At 45.2% G+C, this 20404-nt stretch overlaps 1 protein-coding gene across 9 annotated transcripts in view; it reads left to right on the forward strand.

The window, feature by feature from the left end:
* Nucleotides 1-20404, forward strand: part of Mtmr12 (myotubularin related protein 12) — a 72034-nt gene that overhangs the window by 11649 nt on the left and 39981 nt on the right. For 4 of the 9 annotated variants that reach the window (XR_015662802.1, XM_087621769.1, NM_001415035.1 and 1 more), the window contains 4 exon segments: nucleotides 13172-13235; nucleotides 16040-16185; nucleotides 17108-17180; nucleotides 19264-19394. Coding sequence is in view for 3 of the 9 variants with exons in the window: in NM_001415035.1 (NP_001401964.1) it covers nucleotides 13172-13235; nucleotides 16040-16185; nucleotides 17108-17180; nucleotides 19264-19394 (414 nt within the window). In the remaining 6 variants the exon portion in view is untranslated. 9 annotated transcript variants of the gene reach the window in all.

Consider the following 20404-nt stretch of genomic DNA (forward strand, 5'->3'; position numbering starts at 1 on the left):
GTAATCCATAAGAATGCTATTAGCCTTATATGAAGCAATTAATGGAAAGCCGTTAACACCATATGTGGTAGACAGAATGAGTTGTTTCTGGTTCTTATGGTTTTGGTGCTGATGGTGGTTTATGGCTTTGAACCTGAGCCTCACTTGTGCTAAGCAAGTGTGCTGCCACTGAGCTGCATGCCCAGGCCTGTGCTGTTAGCTGTCATTGCTCCGTATGACCTCAGAAGTAGCAGTACCTGCCCATGCATTTGCCCTTCCTAGGCTGAGCATCAGGAGACTGTAGACAAGTGTGTGATTCTGTAGGTTTCCTGTTGGGATTCAGGCACTTGGTGCTGACCTTAGACATGGACCTATCACTTCTTTGAGATTTCTCACTGTAGAATTTGGACATCTTCTTTGAGGGCTAGTTTTGAAGATGAGAAAAAAATAACCCCAATTCACTCAGATATGGATTGACAGGAGCTTTCTGTCTAGTAGGAGAATGACACCCCCTGTGACTGCCTTCACTGTCTACTCAGGCTTCCTTGCCTGCCCTTTGCCTTCTCATGGGAGTTCATAGTTTATTTTTCTGCAGCAGTATCTCATGTCTAGGACATTGGGGAAGGCTTGGGGCTCAGGCAGGGTGAGAAGTCTCCTAATACCTGACTCCCCCCCTCCCCCCCCAGTTTAGTTTGGTTTCCTTCTCTGAGGTCATCTTCTCAAGTTTCTGTCAGTATACTCTTTGCCTCATCATCCATAAGCAAAGTGGTCATGGCTTCCATAGTACTCCTTGTGGGAACCCCTGTGACAATGTCTTCATGTGTATAGATCACCTTCTCTGTCTAGAACACTTTCTTATGCTTCCTGTCTGCACTGCCTTGAGATCTCTGCATGACTCAGCAGGAGGGGCCCTGTCTAGTACAACTTCCATTTTTCCACCTCGGGGACCTCTTTGTGTGCCTTTCCGCTCTCTGAGAACGCCACTTGCTTATGGTTTCATTAAGAGAGCCTGAGCTTGGATTTGCAGGCCTAGTTTGTGTGTCTCATTTCCTGGTTTTAGAGAATTAAACTTTCTGATTTTAGAGGTTGTGGGTTTGCTTTTTCTTTTCTTTTCTTTCCTTTTTTCTTTTTTGAGACAGGATTTCTCTGTGCGGCCCTGGCTCTCCTGGAACTAGCTCTGCAGACCAGGTCATCCTTGAACTCCACGTGTGCACCACCACAGGATCCTTTTGAGAGTCAGATATGCAAAATAAAACAACAACAACAGCACAAGATTCAGATACATCCCAGGGACAGGGAAGGTCACAGATTGGAAAGGGAGACTTTTTTTTAAACCTCAGAATTTGGGGGACATTAAAATACAACTAAATGAGAAACTCAGAGAGGGAAGAGAAAGAGGTGAGGTACAGTTTATAAGGCTCCTGGTCTTCTCTGGCCGTCCCTCCTGGCAGAGCTTCCTTCTTCTTCTCACTTGTGCTCGGCAGCTCGGCTCCTGCTCATGCAGCTTGCTGCCCTCTGCCCTCGTATACTGTGTGGCTGATTTCCAACCGAGAGGCTGAAGCCCCGCGCGCGCACACACAAACACACACACACACACACACACACACACACACACACACACACACACACACACACGGCAGGGCTCGGCTAGTGTCACTGACTCAATGGGATAGGGCCTCTTCTTAGAAGGCAGCTGCAGGGAAGCGTCATCCGAGGGGCTTCTGGATGCCTCCTCAGAAGGGAGATGGAGGATTCTAGATAAAGCTCACGCCTGCCTCAGGCATCAAGCATGTAGACCCTTCGTGTTGACTCACAGAATATACGAGGAGCCAGCTAACTGATGAAGTTACATGTATGCTCTGAGGTTTACATTGGTATTCATGGCTTTTTCCTAGTTACTTGAGTTTCTTACTTTAGAGAATGTTTGCTTAGAGGCCAGCACGTGCCTGGTCTGGTGACCCTTGCGAAGAACTGTGAATGAGCAACGCTTTCACTTTAAGTAAGTGATGAACTGCTGGAAGAGCAAGGGTCTGGGGTGCACTCCCAGGAGCAGTTATGTCTTCAAACCAAACCAAACCAAACCAAACCAAACCAAACCAAACCAATCAGCTGTAATCAGTTGGTGGAATGTTGCCTAGCATAAAGCCCTGGACTTAGTGGGGTGGGGTAGTATAACTCAAGCATTTTCAAGGAAGAAGCATCCTTATCTACATAGTGAGTTCAAGACCAGTGTGGGCTATGTGAGCCCTGTCTCAGACAAAAGAAAACAATTTTAAGCAAAAACATTAAGGGTCAAGAATGCTAGAGCTGGTGTCAGGGCTTCTGATATTAAACCCTAGGCTCCCCATCTATTTGGTTGTGGGAACCTTGGGGACTTTAGCCTTTTGAAGTTCTATTGGCCTTATCTATAAAGTGGGGATGAAAATTCCTCCCACTCACAGGTGTGGGCAACCTAAAGCACAAAGACTGTCCCATTATAACTGTAAATGCTGTCCAACATATTTATAGATGACAACATCTATGCAATGTCAAAAGGCTGGAACTATGTGAAAATAAATGACACAGGCAAGACATCTATGAGTGGACATTGTAAACAGCAACAAATTATGTTCAGATGTTTTAGACAACTGATGCTAAGTGTGGAAATGCTAGTCTCCAATTAGCTGCCTCATCTTCTAGCTGAGACTGATTTGTATGAGTGAACAGGAGAGTCCTCAAAGTATGTAGTTATATCTGTATGGTATGGTTTGTTACCTTGAACCAGACAGTGTCAGTTTCTTACTGCCTGTCGTTGTCTACCTGCCTGCCTTCAGATGCTCCTCTGTTGGCTTCTGACCAGAGTAGTTGGTGCCTGTAATGGCCCAAAGCAGTCTCCACAGTGGGGTAGAGCTGTGCTCATCAGCAAAGCCATTATCCTGTCCTGCCTTTGAGTCAGGAGGCTCAGGGAATGAATCTGCCAGCAAGGCTGTTTCTGAGGGAGCCGGGCTTCTACAAGTCCCAAGAATCTGGCTCCCTAGAATGGACTTACATGTGTGTCATCCAGGACAGAGTCTGTACCATTGGTGAGAAAACTGTTTAAAATCTGAACTTGAATGATCCTATTCTATCAGTGAAGCTTGAACATATTTCAGAAAGTCAGATAACAATTTGGTAATATTTGGCACTGGCCATTTTTAGTGCACAGCCTGTAAGCTTTCTATTATTGTACTAAATACCTGAAATCATTATCTGAACAGTAAAACAGTTAAGATTCATTTTGCCTCATGTGTTTGGAGGGTCTAGTTCATGGTTGGTTGGCCTTGTTTTTTTCCTGTGATGAGGTAACACATCATGCAGGAGTGTGTGTGTGGTGGGACAAAACTGCTGACCTCATTGCAAAAGGGACCAGGGGCCCATCATCTTCAGTGAGCGAACCCTTAAAGACTTCCACTATGCCACACTTCCTCAAGTTTCCATCACCTTCCAATAGCACCAGACCAGCATTGAGACCTTTAATGTAAGGGCCTTTGGTGGATGGACTAGAATCTAACTATAGCACTTGGGAGTTTTTAATAGAGCTGTTGTTGTATTCTTTCAATAACTATGCCTGGCACTGAAGAATATTACCCAGAAAGGGAATTACTTGTTATTGGATATTTTGACATATATGGCCTTTCAGTAGACTTTCATTGACAACTGACTATCTGTCAAGGGTAGGAGTCGAAGCTAAAAACCCAGAAAATACCATCTAAGGCCTCAGTTGGCATCATTTGTTGGTGAGACAGATGAGATAGGAGGTAACCACAGTAACGTATGGGGAGTAATAGTAAAGTTATAGAAGCATATACAGAGAGTGGCTTGGGCATCCAGAAAAGGGCCTCTTAGGCTTGTGAGGAAGGCTGGAATCAGAGAAAGCTTCATAAAGGAGCTGGACTGTGTGGACAGTGGATTGGATAGAGTGTTGGATGGGACAGGACTGGCGACCTGTATGTTTTGTGTGGTCTCAGTAAGCACAGGACTTGGGGGTTGCATAAAGGCAATAAGACTGGGATGGTCATAGGAGCATGCCAGGTGACAGAGGATGATGGCCTAAATAAGAGAGTAATAGGGGAGAGTAGATCTGGACATGTCATGAAAGCAGAGTATGGGACCTGAGGTACAGCAGTAGTCAGAGCATGGCTCTCTGGTTCCTGGAGTGGCTTGCCAAGTTAGCCAGATCCCACACATGCCAGCTTCATAAGAGACAGGATGTATGAGGCAATATGTTGGCTTTGAAATGTGAGTTTGAAGGACTGATGGAGATTCCAGTATGAGTATCCATGGGCTACTGGGGTGTCTAGATCTGGAGCTATGACAAAGGATCTTGCATGAAGAACTGTTTGTGTAAGATCATCCAAACTGTTTGTGTGAGTGGGAGTCCAGAGAATATAGGACTTGTGAAGAGGCATTAAGGGACTCGAATAAGAGTATTGGCCATTCTACATATAACCAACCTCTGCTGTTTTCACATTTCAGTATAATGACATTTTTCTGAGGGTGGCAGTCTCTTTCATCCCTTTCTAAAGCCAGGTGTTGTGGTAGGGGACACACCTGAGGTCTCGGGAGGCAAGGGCAGGAGAATCAAACTTCAAGGTCATCCTCAGCTACACCTTCCAATGGAGGCCAGTCGGGCTCTGTAAAATGCTGGATGTGTTGGGTGCTTTTGCTATGTTGCCTTGTACCTGCTATTCCTCAGGTCATCTTTTATGCTGTGGCGGCAATGTACTCTAAAGAGGTGGAGATGTGTGCTGTGTTGTCTCTGATTACTGTGCCTGCACTGTAGCAGGTCAGGAGGGATGGCTGCTCAGTGCTGACAGGCAGTGGCCCCGGCAGTATCCTGGAGAGGAGGTTGGAAGGCAGAGGTAGGTTGGATTAAAGGTAAAGCACAGCTTCAGTTGTATAGCTGAAGCTAATGGCCCACTGCATTCTGGCAGTCTCGTGTCTTCCTGTGAACAAGAGTAGTAAAGGTAATTTAGTCTTGAAAATTAAATGAAATGTGCAGGTGCAATTTTTTTGTGGCTTTTAGTAATTACTGCCTTGATTATCCAAGGAGCCAACCATTTTTGTCAGAATATCATAATAAAATCAATTCATCTTTTTCTTATTTTTTTTTTAATTTTTTTTTGGTGTGCTGTGATGGCTAGTTTTATGTCAACTTGATACAGGATAGAGTAATTTGAAAGATATGGATTCTCAACTGAGAAAATGCCTCCATAAGATCTGTAGACAAGCCTGTAGGGCATTTTCATTAGTGATCGATGTGGGAAGACCCAGTCTACTGTGGGTGGTGTCATCCCTGGGCTGGAGGTCCTGGGTTTTATAAGAAAGCAGGCTGAGCAAGGCATGAGAGCAAGCCAGTAAGCAGCACCCCTCAATGACCCCTGCATCAGCTCCTGCCGCCAGGTTCCTGCTCTGCTTGAGTTCCTGTCCTGACTTCCTCCAGTGATGGACTGTGATGCTGAAACTAAGCCAAACAAACCCTTTCCTCCACAAGTAGTTTTTGGTCGTGGTGTTTTATTAAAGCAGTAGTAGCACTAAGTAGGACAGGTCTGTAAAATGTTTGCATATAGGTAGTCACATGTGTGTGCTTATGAGTGAGTGTGTGTGTCTGTGTATGTGTAGGCCTGCGGTTAATGACAGTTGTCTTCAGTTGCTCTCCCATCTCATCATCTCATTCATTAAGATAGGAGGGCACACCAGTTCAGCCAGTCTTGCTAGCTAGTTGCTCTAGGGAACTCGTTTCCACCTTTCACAGCAGGAATTAAAATTGGGCCACCACACCCACCTGGAATTTTAGATGCATTCTGGGACTCAAACTCTGATCCTCACCCTTGCCTGGCAAGTGCTTTTATCACTGAGCCATCTCCCTTGCATTTGGAATTTAGGATACTTAGTTTTTGTTGAAATAAGTTGGCCATTTTATAGCTCTCAATTATCAGATGTACATCATGGGGCGCTGACTCCTTACTGGAGCCCTGTGATTTTGCCACTCCTCGGAAACAGATCTGAGAAGATAGACTGACAACTCTGGTGGTGCTGGGAATTTCTGTAGGCATGTCTCCTTTGTGCGTCAGACAGTTCTTGGGCTCTCATCTTGTCTGGCAGAGACATTATGAGAAAGGCTGTGCTCCTGGCTGAGCATGTGTGGTGGTCTTGAATGCTGGATAGTGGCAGCTCAGAACTGTTGATTTTCGCAGTGGGAGCAGGAGCAGATGCAGCCAGCTCCTTCAGATCTGTGGGAGAGGAGTTTCAGAAAGCGGCAGGCTCATGTTCCATGCCCTTCCCTGCTTTAAAATGAAAACAACAGAAAGAATGCCCATACACGGAGATCAACACTGAGGTTGGAAGCAAACGAGGCCCGGCTCTGACCCTGCCCCTCTGACGGGATGGGCCACTCTTCATTTGGGTCTTTCCCCCATCCTAATTGAGTCCATGCCACTGAAACTTAGCCCCGCTTTAAAAGAGAGACAGACACACTGTGACCCCAGTGACAGCACTGGTTTGCTAATCTTTTATTCCATAATAGCAAGCTTTGTCCCTTTTTGAATGGAGAGCGACAGGCGTGGGACAGAGCACTTGGGTCATTTATAACTTACACGTGTGCTGACATTTTGTCTCTCTTTGTAACCTGTAGAGCCATTTCTTCTGCTTGATTATTAACAGTCACACATTTTATTTCCTGCACATTGAACATGATAGTTAATGAGGTCAGTGAGGAATTGCTTATTTTCCATGAGGAATTTCATGTCACAATTTATAACTATAGGCTTACATTGCTGACTGTGGGTGTCAGAGTTGAAGAACAGTGTGATAGAAAGTATAGAGGCAGAAGAGCCCTGGCCTGCCTTGGAAACCAAGATGGAGTAAAAGTCCACTACCCAAAGAACAAGAGTACTAAAGAGACCGTTCATGGGCTGCTGTGTAAACTGTTTGTGAGACCCTGGAATGATGCCAGGTCTGTCCTCAGAGGCTGCATGCTGAAGTTCTTGTGAACCTGCTTCGTGAGTGACAATCTAGGGTGGCAGTGTTTAAGGGAGTGTTCTTTCCTTGGCATGCTGTGCCGTGGTTAGAACGTTTGGTGGTGCCAGCCATACAAATGGCCACATCTAGCTGTTGGGTTTTCCTTAGAGTTACTTATTTTATGTATATAAGTACACTGCTGCTCTCTTTAGACATTGGCATTGGGACCCATTACATGTGGTTGCTGGGAACTGAACTCAGAACCTCTGGAAGAGCAGCCAGTGCTCGGAACTGCTGAGCCATCTCTTCTTTCTTAATCTCCCATTAAGCTTTTTTATCTTTTGTTGATTTCAGAATCTGCTTATTAGGAAACTAATAAAGTTATTTTTCAATTCTAAATGTTATTTGAGACAGAGTCATACTTGTAACCCATTGTGGCCTACAGTAGTTCTCTGTGTAGTCAAGACTGGCTTCAAATTCTTTTTGTTCCTCCTGCCCAGAGCTTCAGAAGGCTTGGATTTCAGTGAGTCACACCATGCTTGGCTTTTTAATTAAAATATGTATGTGCTTTAAAATACATATATTTATTTTCATTTTATGTGTATGAGTGTTTTAACTGCCTGTGTATATGTGTACTCAGTGCCCACAGAGCTGGAAAAAGAAGTTAGATCTCCTGGAACTTGAGTTAGATAGTGTGCTGCCATGCTGGACTGAACTTGGGTCCTTTCAAGTGTATCGAGGGCCATATCTCCAGCGCCCTTATTTCAGATTTTTGAGACAGGGTCTCACTTGGTAACCAGACTGCCCTTGAACAAGTAATCCTCCTGCCTCCCCCTCCTAAGTGCTGGAATTAGTTTACCTTGGCTGGAAATTAAAATATAAGAAGTTTGAACTCTACTTTCAATTATTAATTCATTCAACAAAATCTTTGAGTATTTACTGTGTATCAGACCACTATTAGATTTTGGGGACAAAAACTTGCCCCAGAGAGCTTATTGACTTGAGGGCGATGGATAATTACATGAGAGAGACAACGGGAGGCTAGAGGGACCTGGCAACAGGGAAGGTTTCCCTGAGGAAATGATTTTGTACTGAGCTACCCAAAAAATTTCTCAGTGACAAAGAGAAACAGGAAGCCATTCCAAGCGAGGAAGGAAATGCCTGTGGAGACAACTCCGGATGAGAGGGTGTGAGAGAGATGCATGGGCTAAGAGAAGACAGAGTGTTGTCCAGTATAGTGATGAGTACATGGTCGGAGGCAGACTAGTCACGTAGGTGTGGACCAGCTTGAACAGGGCTTCACAGTCTTTCTCCCATGCCTGAGCCAGAGCAGGCTGTGCTCTGAAAAGGTCTCCACTTGAGGGTGGAGAATGGATTAGAAAGAAAGCAAATACAAGCAGCCTAGTTGAAAAGGGGCTGCCGTGGTGTGGGTAAGAGGTGAGGCTGCCTCCAGTAGGATGGTGCTGGCAAACAGGAGCCAGGAGCAGTCTGTGGATATCCTTCACAGGTGATACTGATAGAATTGGCGTTAGAGTGTCTGTGGTTGGAGGAGGCGTAACTCTTAGGATGACCATTAGGCTGTGTGCAAATGGAAGCATTGTCTTGCCCAGACAGTACATACACAGCAGCATTACTTGTGAAGAGTAGGTGTGATAGTTAATTTGGCTCAGTTTAAGTGGATTAAGAGAAATACCTAGGAGATTGGTAAAGTAAACTTTGGGTGTGGTGATGAAAACTTTCTAGAGTCTGTTAGATCATGGGGCTCTGACCCAGTGAATGGATTAATCCCTAGATAGACTTATTATATGATGGCATTTGGGAGGTGATAGAAGACAGGAAGTCGGGACTAGTTAGGAAGTAGGTCACAGGGGATGTGTCGTTGAGGGTGGGCTTTGCTCTGATTCCTTGTAGTACACTGTTCTCTCTGTTGCTTGTCCATCATGGTGCAAACACTTGCTCTGCCATGCCTTTCCACCCTGATGGATTGGCACTAATCCATGAGCTAATGTAAAATAAGTCCTCCATTGAAGTTCTCAAGCATTTGACTAGTATAGCAGGTCTTTGTTTTTTTTTTTATCTTTGAGGATTTCTCCTTGCCCCCAACCCTCTTTTTTGGTGACAGGGTCTCATGTAGCTGTCCTTGAACTAACTGAAAGTAACCAAGGCCTTGAGCCTCTGAACCTTCCAAGTGCTGAGATTACAGGCTTGTACCCCACACCCAGCTTCTGTGGGCACTCTCTGTTGTACTTGATCTGATTTCGGGTGACACTAAGAACTGCTTCACTAATCACCTGTCTTCCTTTTTCTGACATTTCTCTGTTTGATACAAGAGACATGGCATTCTACAGAGCACTGAGGAGGTGAGGTTAGATGCCTGAGCATGAATTCTGCTGCTCCATACACCAGTTGATGCCTTCGTCTGTCTAGGAGATACTCTAGTGTCTGATGATTACTTCAAAAGCTTTCTGTGAGGATTAAGTGAGCTAATAAATACAAAACCCTTTAAACAAGCCAGATACTTGTGGCTCAAGAAACATTCTTCATCATTCCCCTGTCTCAGTGAGGCTGGCCCTGTGCTCACTTTGAAAGAGGACCTAAGGAGACTTTGGCATTTGCAGATTGAACAACTCTTGAGTCCATAGTGTCTACTGAGTGGTGACGACATGTACTAAGGAAGAGATTGTATTTCTATATGTATCAGTAAAAGTCCCATTTGCATAGCTTGTGGTCATTTATCCAAGGGGTTTATGGAGACAACAGCTTATGCCTTGGCATAAAATGGCCTACTTGGAGGAAGATGCACGTGTAAAAATGTATTTCTTTGAGGTAGGCTCTCATTGAGCCCAGGTCGATGCCCATTTGTCCTTAAAACTTATATTGGTGGTCCTCTTTAAAACTCTCACTCTCTCAGTTTCCTCGTCTGTGAAATAGAGACAGTCCTGGGGCTGTGAGGAGAATGAGGAGAATGGGTTACTTACTAATAGGGAGTAAGTATCTGGTATGAACAAAAAGCTTTTTAGATGCTGCCAATTATTGTTAGTTAAAGCATGAAGGTAAGTCTATTGGACTGATTCGGGAGGACTTTGGTCACTGTGTGCAAAGTTCTACACATCTATTATTACTGCTCATGTCTTAATGGCTTTTGACAGCATTCCAGTTAGGTGTGGTCTCTGTGTGATCTAAATGTGGGGTGAACAGAGTGTTGGAGTAGCTGATTTAGAGTCTTGGTGATACGATTGTTTTCAACAGCAACAGCATCTCACGGTGTTCTGACCTTTCCTTTCCTGGCTCCAGCGCTGAGGAAGTGTGGTGAATAGTGGCAGTTTTGGTAGGAAGTTGAGGAGGTTAGGAATCTGTTGCTTTTCTGCCATACTCTTCTGACATTGAAATCAAATGCTTCCTGAAATAGGTGGTTTCTGGGTGACTTTGTTGCTTTTGGGTCTTCCCAAGATTCTGAAACGAGATTGATTTTTCAGTTATCAGCTTGGTGCCAATATCAAATATATTTAAAATCATTCCAGGGAAGAAGTTAAAGACACCAAGCACAGCTTCTTTATCACTCCAGAGAGTGTTCTAGATGATGGATAGCATTCTTTGAACACTTGGTTGGTTGTGCCCAGTGTTTCAGAGTGGAGACAGTGGGTCTTCCTCCAGGGGTCTTCCTTCACAGTTTCTTTATTCCTCTTCCTGTTTGTTTCTTTGTTTTAATTGCTGGGGCTTGAGCAATTAGGACTTGTCTCAAGTCCCTATGGGGCCTCCCACTGAGCTCTACCCCAGCTTTTTCTTTCAGCCAAAGCACCATGCTCCTCTCTATGCCCTATCAGACTGGTCTCTGACTTCACCCTTGAGTAGGTTCTCTTGGTCACAAAGCAGGCAGTACAGCTGTTCACTCCATCCCTTAGGACCCATCTCTGAGTGGGGCACTTGCCCCTGTCAGCTACAGCCCACTCATGATTCTGATTCAGCCCTGTGCTTTTTCCTGAATGATGTTTATTTGAGGTAGTAAATTTACAGTTTAGTCTTGTTTCCCTTGTCTCTTGTTTCCCATGGGAGAAAGCCTAGAACCCTTAAGGAGGTGCACGGTACTTTAAGCCATGCCCTTGGCAGCCATGTTTTCACCTCTCACAGGATGGGTTGTCAGTTGTTTTCACCTTCTCCCCACTTCCTGTCTGCTTATTTGCTTTATTTGCCACCCTTAGAAGGGTGTTTGCCAGTCTCTTCTCTATGCCCTCTGTTGTCTCCTATAGTTCGGTTCCTTTCATACTCCCACAGCCCGGGAGAGTGTCCTTCACAGTGCATTGCGAAGGTGTTTGGTTCTCTGTACTCTGGTTCCCTGCTGGACTATGTATATCTGCTTTCCCTTTGATTCCCTGGGGCCAGCACTTGTCCAGGATTCGTTTAAATGACCCGTTTTCTTTTCTTTTTTTTTTTTTTTTTTTTTTTTTTTTTGGTTCTTTTTTTCAGAGCTGGGGACTGAACCCAGGGCCTTGAGCTTCCTAGGCAAGCGCTCTACCACTGAGCTAAATCCCCAACCCCTAAATGACCCGTTTTCTATAAATGACCTTCTTCCTGTGACATACACATTTCGTCTACCTTAAGTTATTGTCTATTCTACTTTAAGAAAAATTAAAAATGTATGTTTCTGTGTGTGGACACACGCACACAGACAAGACTTAGTTTGGAAATGACAGAGTTAAGAATAGCGTGGAGTTTTTATTAAGCATTCTGTCTGTAGAGGCCAGGAGTCAATCTGATGTTTCTGAGGCATCATCTATTTTGTATTTTGGGACAAGGTCTCAAAACTGACTCACTCTTTAGTCAAGGATGAACTTGAACTGCGGTTCCCCTGCCTTAACCTTCCAAGTGCTGGATTTCAGACCAGGGTACCACAACTTGTTGTTAAAACATATTTTGTTTTTATATTTTAAAATCATGTTTGTTTGTTTAGCGTTGTGTTCATTTTTGTGTGATTGCACTAATAAAGTCAGAGGTCAACTTGGTTGGGGCAGTTTTCTTCTACTGCATGGTCTTGGGAATCGAACTTGGGAATCATCAGGATTGTAGCAAGTGCTTTTATCCACTGAACCGTTCAGCCCCGCAGTTTTTTTTTTTATTTTTATTTTTTATTTATGTATTTATTTTATTTATTTATATGTAAGTACACTGTTGCTGTCTTCATCCACCCCCAAAGAGGGCATCAGATCTCATTAGAGATGGTTGTGAGCCACCATGTGGTTTCTAGGATTTGAACTCAGGACATCTGAAAGAGCTGTCAGTGCTCTTAACCACTGAGCCATCTCTCCAGCCCCTGTTTTTATTTTTACGACAGTCTCATATAGACTAAGCTGGCCTCATGTTTGCTATATAGACGAGAATGACCTTGAACAACTTGATCCTCTTGCGCCTGCCTGCCTCCTGAGTGCAAGGATTGCAGGCATGCTCTACCATATCCTGTTTGTGTATGTACACATATATGCAGGCACATGTGCATGTGTGTGCCTGTGGAGACCACCAGCTGACACTGACTGGGTGCCTTCTCTAGTTGTCCTTCATGGGATTTTTTTTGAGGCCTCCTCATTGAGCCGGGCTTCTGTGTCTGCTTAGACTGGCTAGCCAGTAAGCCCGAGAGACCCTCCTGTCTCTGCTTTCTCAGCACTGGAACTGCAGGTGCAGGCCGCGGTTCCCTGCTTGTACATGGTTGCTGGGGATGGAATTGAGGTCCTCATGTCTGGGCAGCAAGCACTTTACTGAAGGAGCCATCTCTCCACATCCCGTTTTTGTTTGTTTGGTTTGTTTTTTTGATTCTGGGGATCGAATCTAGGGCTTTATGCATGTTAGATCACAGATCCAGCCCCTTAAACATGTACTTTAAAAGTAGCTTGTTAAAGGTGGTTAAGTTCAGTGGATAAATGTACTTGCTACCAGGCCAAAAGACCTGATTGATCATTGGGACTTGACATAGTGGAAAGAGAAATCCAGCTCCACTAAGTGTCCTCTGACCAAACATACACTCACACTGTGGCACATGCATGTGCTTGCGTGTGTATGCACACACAGTAAGTAAGTGTAGTATCAGTAGCTTGTTAACTAAAAGTTCCCAAGCAGAGGTGAAAGTTTAATGTGTGTTCTGAAAGCATGCCTTCATTGTTATTTTAAGCCCTTAAACAAAGAAAATCTCTTGCTCTTGCTTATTTGTTTACTTATTTATTTTTAGGAAATTCACACAAATGAGAAGGAAGTAACAGAGAAGGAGGAAGTCACTCTTCACTTGTTGCCAGGTAACGGTCATGTTATCATATCTCATATATAGTTTGAGGCCAAAGATAGATTACATCATCCCTGGTGTTGCTATATATAAACTCCTTTGTTTTCATCCTAGCACATAACAGTAATGATGTATCATAACAAAGATATCAAGGTCTTTTGTGACTACCCCCCTGGCTCTGGGCGTTACAACATTTGGAAAGAATTTTCCTTGTTTCCCTTTTCTCCAACCTGATGGAGATAATGGGAAATTCTCACTCCTTTCACAATGCAATGAGGCCTTTTTGAGGGTGTCCTGCTTGATGTCATCTATCTTTTCTGTTCTCCAGTCTAGACCATCTGATTCCCTGGAAGAACCCCACAGTCGGCATGCTTTCTTGCTGCCTCTGTCCATAGTTGCTCTCAGATAGATGCCACAGCTGGCTGGGCCTCCCAGCACTGGGGTAGGGGTGGGTGTGGGGTGAGGGACTCACCTGTGTATCTGCTGGTGGATTTCAGCACAGGTACCAGAGATGCTGGGGCACTGGGGCTTTGCTCTGAAGTCATTCATTATGAAGGAGCCTGGGTTGGTTGACTGTTTTTGAGACAGAGGAGAGTGGCTAATGCTCATATTAAATTTTAATCACTTCTGAGTTCAAGAACAGAGACCTCTTGGTGGTTTATCTCCCTCTTATGTGGAAAGTCTTGCCCCTGGTATACTCCTTTCTCTCATTTTTTTCCCCAGTCCAAAAATCATTTCTTTTTTTTTTAAATTTTTATTTATCTAATGTATATTACAGATGGTTGTGAGCCACCATGTGGTTGCTGGGATTTGAACTCACAACCTCTGGAAGAGCTATCAGTGCTCTTAACCTCTGAGCCATCTCTCCACCCCCCTCCCCCAAAATCATTTCTTTTTCTAAGTGTTTTGTTTATTTTGAAACTAGGTTTCAAATAGCGGAGGCTGACTTGGGATTCATGGCCCTTCTGCTTCTGTCTCCAGAATACTGGGGGTGTGTGCTGTTTTTGTGTTTGTTTGTTTGTTTTTAAGATTTATTTATTTTTTATAGATGAGAACACTGTAGCCGTCTTCAGACGAGCCAGAAGAGGGCATCAGATCCCATTACAGATGGTTGTGAGCCACCATGTGGTTGCTGGGATTTGAACTCAGGACCTCTGGAAGAGCAGTCAGTGCTCTTAATTGCTGAGCCATCTCTCCAGCCCGTGTTTTTGTGTTTCTTGTAATATATATTTTTCTGTAACAAGGATGCCTGACTTTTATTTTAGACATGTAAATAATGGTTTAAAATTTCAAAGACCTTTTTCTTTAATGATGGCCTGACCTTTTATTCATCCACCTATGATTGGTTTTTTCCCCTCCTTGGAGTTATAGATTCTGAAATTAGCCTCTATGTTTAACTTGAGGTTAAGTATATTTCCCACCTTACAGCACCTGGCAGCCTTTTGTAAGTACAACTCTGAGTTGACGGGTAACTTCCCCGTCCCTTAGCCTTAAGAAAGAGCCTTTCCAGACCCCATCTGCTGTCGGTGTTGGGCTGGACAAGGTGGTCAGACAGCACTGCCTGCCATGTTGCAGAAGTTCTCAGCAGATGTGCTGTGGTAGCCGCTGCCCACTGGTTTCCTGTCCCAGTGCATGACTATAGGATGAGGCACTGCTGGTCTTGGAGAGTTGAAGTACAAGAAACCTTATCCACTGATTTTTCACCTTGACCGTAGCTAAGGTACTTTTTCTGGGACTGTTTTAAACCCCAAACAGGCCCCAACTTGATTGTTTTCGTCCAAAGTGTGGTCTCTCTGGAGGCTGACCGAATGACAGCCATCTTGAGGTGTTTCCGTAGTGCTTCAGCTCCTGTACTTCCTGCTTGAATGGAAAGAGGAGAGACAGTCTGAGTGCCTGAAGGCTTAGTCTTCACCTTCATTTTGGAAGCTAGAGTAAATGAATTTTTAGCCAACAAGTGAATTCAAAGGTGAAGAAGACCAGAGGGAGACCCTGTGGGGAAGATGGTTGTTTCCTGGGTGATAAGAAAATTTCTTTGTTTTTGTTGTAAAGTTTGCTTTCCATTTCCTGGATATCCTTCTTTCCTGTCCTTCCCCAAACCGTGGAGAATTTCTCTGCTTCCCTAGCTCTCAGCCCTAGTGTGCTTTGGCTGTGGAGTCTGTGTTCATGTGGGCTGGGTGCCTGCAGATGGAACACGGGAGGTGGCCCATGGCGAGGGAGTGCTTTGAGACAATCCCCACCCCACCCCAATGGCTGCCTTTTCCCTCTCCTCCTCCAACATGGAGCCTGGATAAGACACGGGTGTTAAGGCTTACACAGGGAAAGGGGCAGAGTTGGAATCCAGGCTGAGCTGGCCAACCTGCTGACCTTTGCTTCGCTCAGAGTGTCATTGCTGTGAGACACCTGCTGGGTAATGAAGAGAAGGTAGCTGCAAGCTGGGGGCAGGGGTGTGAATCTAATCACAGCGCTTGGGAGGACTACTGAGCCAGAAGAGCGCTCAGGCTACATAGTGAACTCCAGCCATCTGTGTAATAGAGTGAGACCCAGGCTGCAGACAGGGAGAGAAGACGCTTGAGATCAGTGTCAGCTGGGTGGGAACGCTCGTCATCAGGATGACAGGTCAGAGGAGTTCCAGTTTGATGTTCCTGAGACATTCGCTGACTCTCCCTGCTCCCTCCTCAGTTTGCAGCTCCTGTGTCTCTGGAGAGAGCTGCTGTCAAGGCTGAGGTTATTCTGTGTTGTCCCTATGTAAACAACAGAAGGAAAATGCTTAGTGCTCACATTCTGTGCATTTCTGAGAGCTTACTTTGCTTTCACCAGGTGAACAACTGCTCTGTGAAGCCAGCACGGTCCTGAAGTATGTGCAGGAGGACTCTTGTCAGCTTGGTATCTGTGGGAGGCTCGTCTGCACCGACTTCAGAATCTCCTTCCTGGGGGATGAAGGCTCGGCTGTGGATAATGGGGCGGTATGTATGAGCTGCACCTGCTCAGAGGTAGGGAAAGAGCAGACGACTCCATTGCTTTCCCTGCAGCTTCTCCCTCCTCCAACAAAGACAAATGTCTCCTATTAGTGGTCTGCTCTTGCCCTTCAGGGGCTCCATCCACCTGGAGGACCACCAAAAATTGCCATCTGTACTTCATGACACCCTTGCTTTTGTTCTTATAAGCTGACACCATCAACTTTTTCCTGATTTCTTCTGCACCCATCACATCATGAGTTACTTAATTGGAATAACCTCACACACAGTCCTTCATGTTTCCTCTCTGCTGAGTGCTTTCACAGATTCAGGAACTGAAGATTGTAGTGAAACTGATCAAGAGCTCAGCCTTTGAGATTGGGTTGTTTCTGTTTGAGCTGAACCTAGTTGCAGGGTCATTGTGAGACTTGTGTCTACTTAGGAGTGAGCCGTAGGTCAGGAGCAGCTCTGCCTCCCAGTGGAAACCCTACCAGGGCCCTGCCAGACTGACCCCGTGTGTCAGCTGCCCTGGACCCCTTTGCTTTGTATGGAGCAGTATTGCTGCTGCTGAGGCTGGCCCCCTGCACTGCCGTCTGTTGCAGAGCTTAGCTCCTAGTCCTGAGCAAAGGCAGTTTTGCCCAAGTGCATGGCCCTCCTAGCGCTTCCCATAGCATTCCCAAAGCTGTGCACACCTGTGTGCATTTGTGTGTGGAAATACTGTTGTGTCCTCACTTGATTTGGGGGCACAGTGGGTCTCCTGGGTGCAGCCCAGAACTGGCATGTTCTTCCTGGGTTGAAGCAACTGGTACTGCAGCATCCCTGCCTTTGGGAGATGTGGATGGCTGCCTCAGTTGCTCAGTGTCCAGGGGAGAACCGTGATTGAAAAGAGTCACCCTTGTTTCCTTTTGATTTTTTTTTTTTCCCTTTTTAGGAAACTCATTTTAAGAATAAGATCATAGGAGTAAATGACATTCCACTCCACTGTGTGGATCAGATTTATGGAGGTGAGTGTCTTCTTCCTTTGCCTGCCCCAGAATGTATAGCCATAATGATGATATTAAACTGTTACGTAAGTGACTTTGTGTGACCCAGCCTTGTGAGTGGTAAGTGCAGCGTGATGCCACTTGTGCTTGGGTTCTGGTTAAATGTGAGCACACCGGCCTCCGACCCTCGTCTTGCTGTTGCATTCTTTTTTCTCTTGAGATGGTATGTAAGGTTGTGTGTGTGTGTGTGTGTGTGTGTGTGTGTGTGTGTGTGTGTGTGTGTGTTTGTGTGTAGGCCAGAGGACAACCTGCAGGAGGAGCTGTTTGGGTCCATCTTATGGGTCCTGAGGATCACTCACGTCACAGGCTTAGTGGCAAGCCCTGTACTCACTGAGCCGTCTTGCCGACTCACCTTTTTTTTTTTTTTTTTAAAGATTTATTCATTTATTATATGTAAGTACACTGTAGCTGTCTTCAGACACACCAGAAGAGGGCATCAGATCCCATTACAGATGGTTGTGAGCCACCATGTGGTTGCTGGGATTTGAACTCAGGACCTCTGGAAGAGCAGTCGGTGCTCTTAACCACTGAGCCATCTCTCCAGCCCGACTCACCTTTTTTTGAGATAGTGTTGTTTGCTTTAATGGAGACTGCTATGGAGCCTGCCAACCTTAGCCTCTCGCCTCTGGCTCTTCCTCCCGAGTGCTGAGTTTTAGATGACAGCCACCTTACACCTGAGGTCTGTTTGTTCTAGAAATCGTTTCTGTGTTAGATGTTGATGAGCCGAGGTTCATTATATGCAGGTAATGGGGATATTCTTATATGGCAGTGTCCTTAGAAAAGAAAGAAAAGCTTGAGCCAGCCAGGCATGGTACTGCACACCTGTATTCGCAAGAGGCAGGCAGGTGGATCTCTGAATTTGAATCTAGCCTGGTCTATAGAGTGAGTTCCAGGATAGAAACCTTGCCTCACACTTCCCCCATCCCCCATGCTTGATTATATAACATTAGGCTGTCCTTTCTGCTGACTTAAGACTGTCCTTCCAAGCCTCGCTCTGTTTTCTGTTCTCCATTTTTGGGGTTCAGGACATTTTAGACGTTGTTCAGCCTGGGTTGCAACAGGATTTAGTATTCACAGAATATGGTATTCTCAACACTAGTAGGTGCTGAGTGAGTACAGGAGCTGAAGCAGGGAGGGAGATGTCAAGAGAGGCTCTAGTCATAAATGTAGGAGTCGAGTAGTATGAAAATGTATTCCAGCATGCCCCCCCATCCTTTATGACCTCGGCTTTTGCAGTTTTGCAGTTTTTCCCTTTTTAAATATTTATTTTGAAATTTTGTGTATTTGAATGTTTGCTATATATAAATGCACCACATGCATGGCTAATGCCTGAAGTGCATGCTGGATCTTCTAGAACTGGAGTTGTAGATGGTGTGTGAGCCTCTTCATGTGGGTCCTAGAAACAAAACCTGTCTTCTGGAAGAGCAACAATTGCTCTTAACTGCTGAGCTAGCTATCTTCCCAGACTCAAGGTTTATTTGTATGTGTGTGTGTGAGAGAGAGAGAGGTTGTGGGGGAGAGGGAGATTTTGGTGGGGGGGGAAGAAGGGAGGAGGAGAGAACACAAGAACTCCAATCCCTGGAACTGGAGCTACAGGTAGTTATGAACTTCTTGACATAGATAATGGATGTTGGGACTCGAACTCAGCTCTTCTGAACAAGCGGAAAGTGCCCATAGTTGCTGAGCCATTTTTCAGTCTCCTCAGAGATGAGCTTTCTCAGGCTGTTGGAGTCTGGTCTTAGGTGTACTCTAGAGATATAAAGAATCCTGCTAGAAGCCAGACACAGCTAGCACTTTGGAGGCAGAGGCAGGTAGATCTCAGAGTTTGAGGCCAGCCTGATTGAGTTTCAGTACAGCCAGAATTACACAAGGAAACCCTGTCTTGTTAAAAACCAGCCAGCCAGCCAACCAACAAGAAACCTGCAAGAAAGAAAACAAAAAACCAAAACCAATGCTGCAGAGAGGGATGTATCCTTAGACGCTGACAGAATGTTCTTTGCCATGTAACATTCATTTCTACTCATGGATTCCACATTGATTGTAGTGTTTGATGAGAAAAAAAAACCTCTGTTTGGACAACTGAAGAAATACCCCGAGAAGCTTGTTATCCATTGCAAAGACCTGCGGGTGCTCCACTTCTGTCTGAGGTACACAAAGGAGGAGGAAGTCAAAAGGGTAACTAGCTGCATGTGTTTTTAGGTTTTTCCTATCAGGCTTCCCCCAGGGACTGGAGGCTTGGTTTCAATTGCCTGAAGGTGGAAGGGAGCCTTTCACTTTGTGAAGTTGAAATCAGCTGTAATCTCATTGGGTTAGTGTGGGCAATAGTTGTAGCAAGCATGGCTGTTCTTCTTTGAGTCCTTCAGTTCGTAGTGCTGGCCACCAAGAAGCACTCTGGGGTGGGAAGTGATGATTTAGGTAAGGGTCCGCTGGAGAGTGCTAAGGCTGGCCCTCATCCTGACACATTATTAAATGTAAGCAGAGAGCTGCCTTCCAGCTCCTAAGAATCGGTGTGCCTACCTCTGCACGGTAGCAGTTGTGCGTGGACCTAAGAACAGGTCACATGAGCAAAGTCAGGTCCCCTGATGCACTCCTAAAGATTAGCATCATTTCCTGATGGTCACAGCAAGTTGCAGTCAGGAAATGGCTGCGGTTCATTATGATTTCTTAGGTTTTTCTTGACAAGACAGTGAAGGTCTTGCCCTTCTTCTAGTGCTCACGTTAGGGAAAGCTGACAAGAAGCCAGTTTGTCTAAACTGTCCTATCTGCAGTGAATTGTGCGCGCCATGGGTAATGCCCTTAACTCTCTTTCAGCTAGTACGGTAGTTCGGTTAGAGTAGGGAACGGGATTGTAGTATCTATTCTGAGCAAGCAAAGAAAGCTGTAGATACAGAAGAATTCCCCAAGAAACAAAGCATTTCCTTCTGAACAGTTATTTTTGTCTTTTATCCAAACATGCTTTTGGTTAACACAATAAACAGTCAGAAAGCACAGTAGACAGATTTCTTTTCTTTTTCCTTTCTAGACAAGGTCTTGTGTATCCCAGGCTGGCCTTTCTCTGTAGGTGGGAATGACCTCGAAGCTTTGATCCTCTTCCCTCTACCTCCTGAGCCTGGACTATAGGCATGTGCTACTAGGGCTTCGTGCATGCTAGGCAAGCATACTACTAACTGAGCTACAACCCTAGT

This window comes from Rattus norvegicus, chromosome 2 (assembly GCF_021556685.1).
Source record: "Rattus norvegicus strain SHRSP/BbbUtx chromosome 2, alternate assembly SHRSP_T2T, whole genome shotgun sequence".
Classification (NCBI taxonomy): domain Eukaryota; kingdom Metazoa; phylum Chordata; class Mammalia; order Rodentia; family Muridae; genus Rattus; species Rattus norvegicus.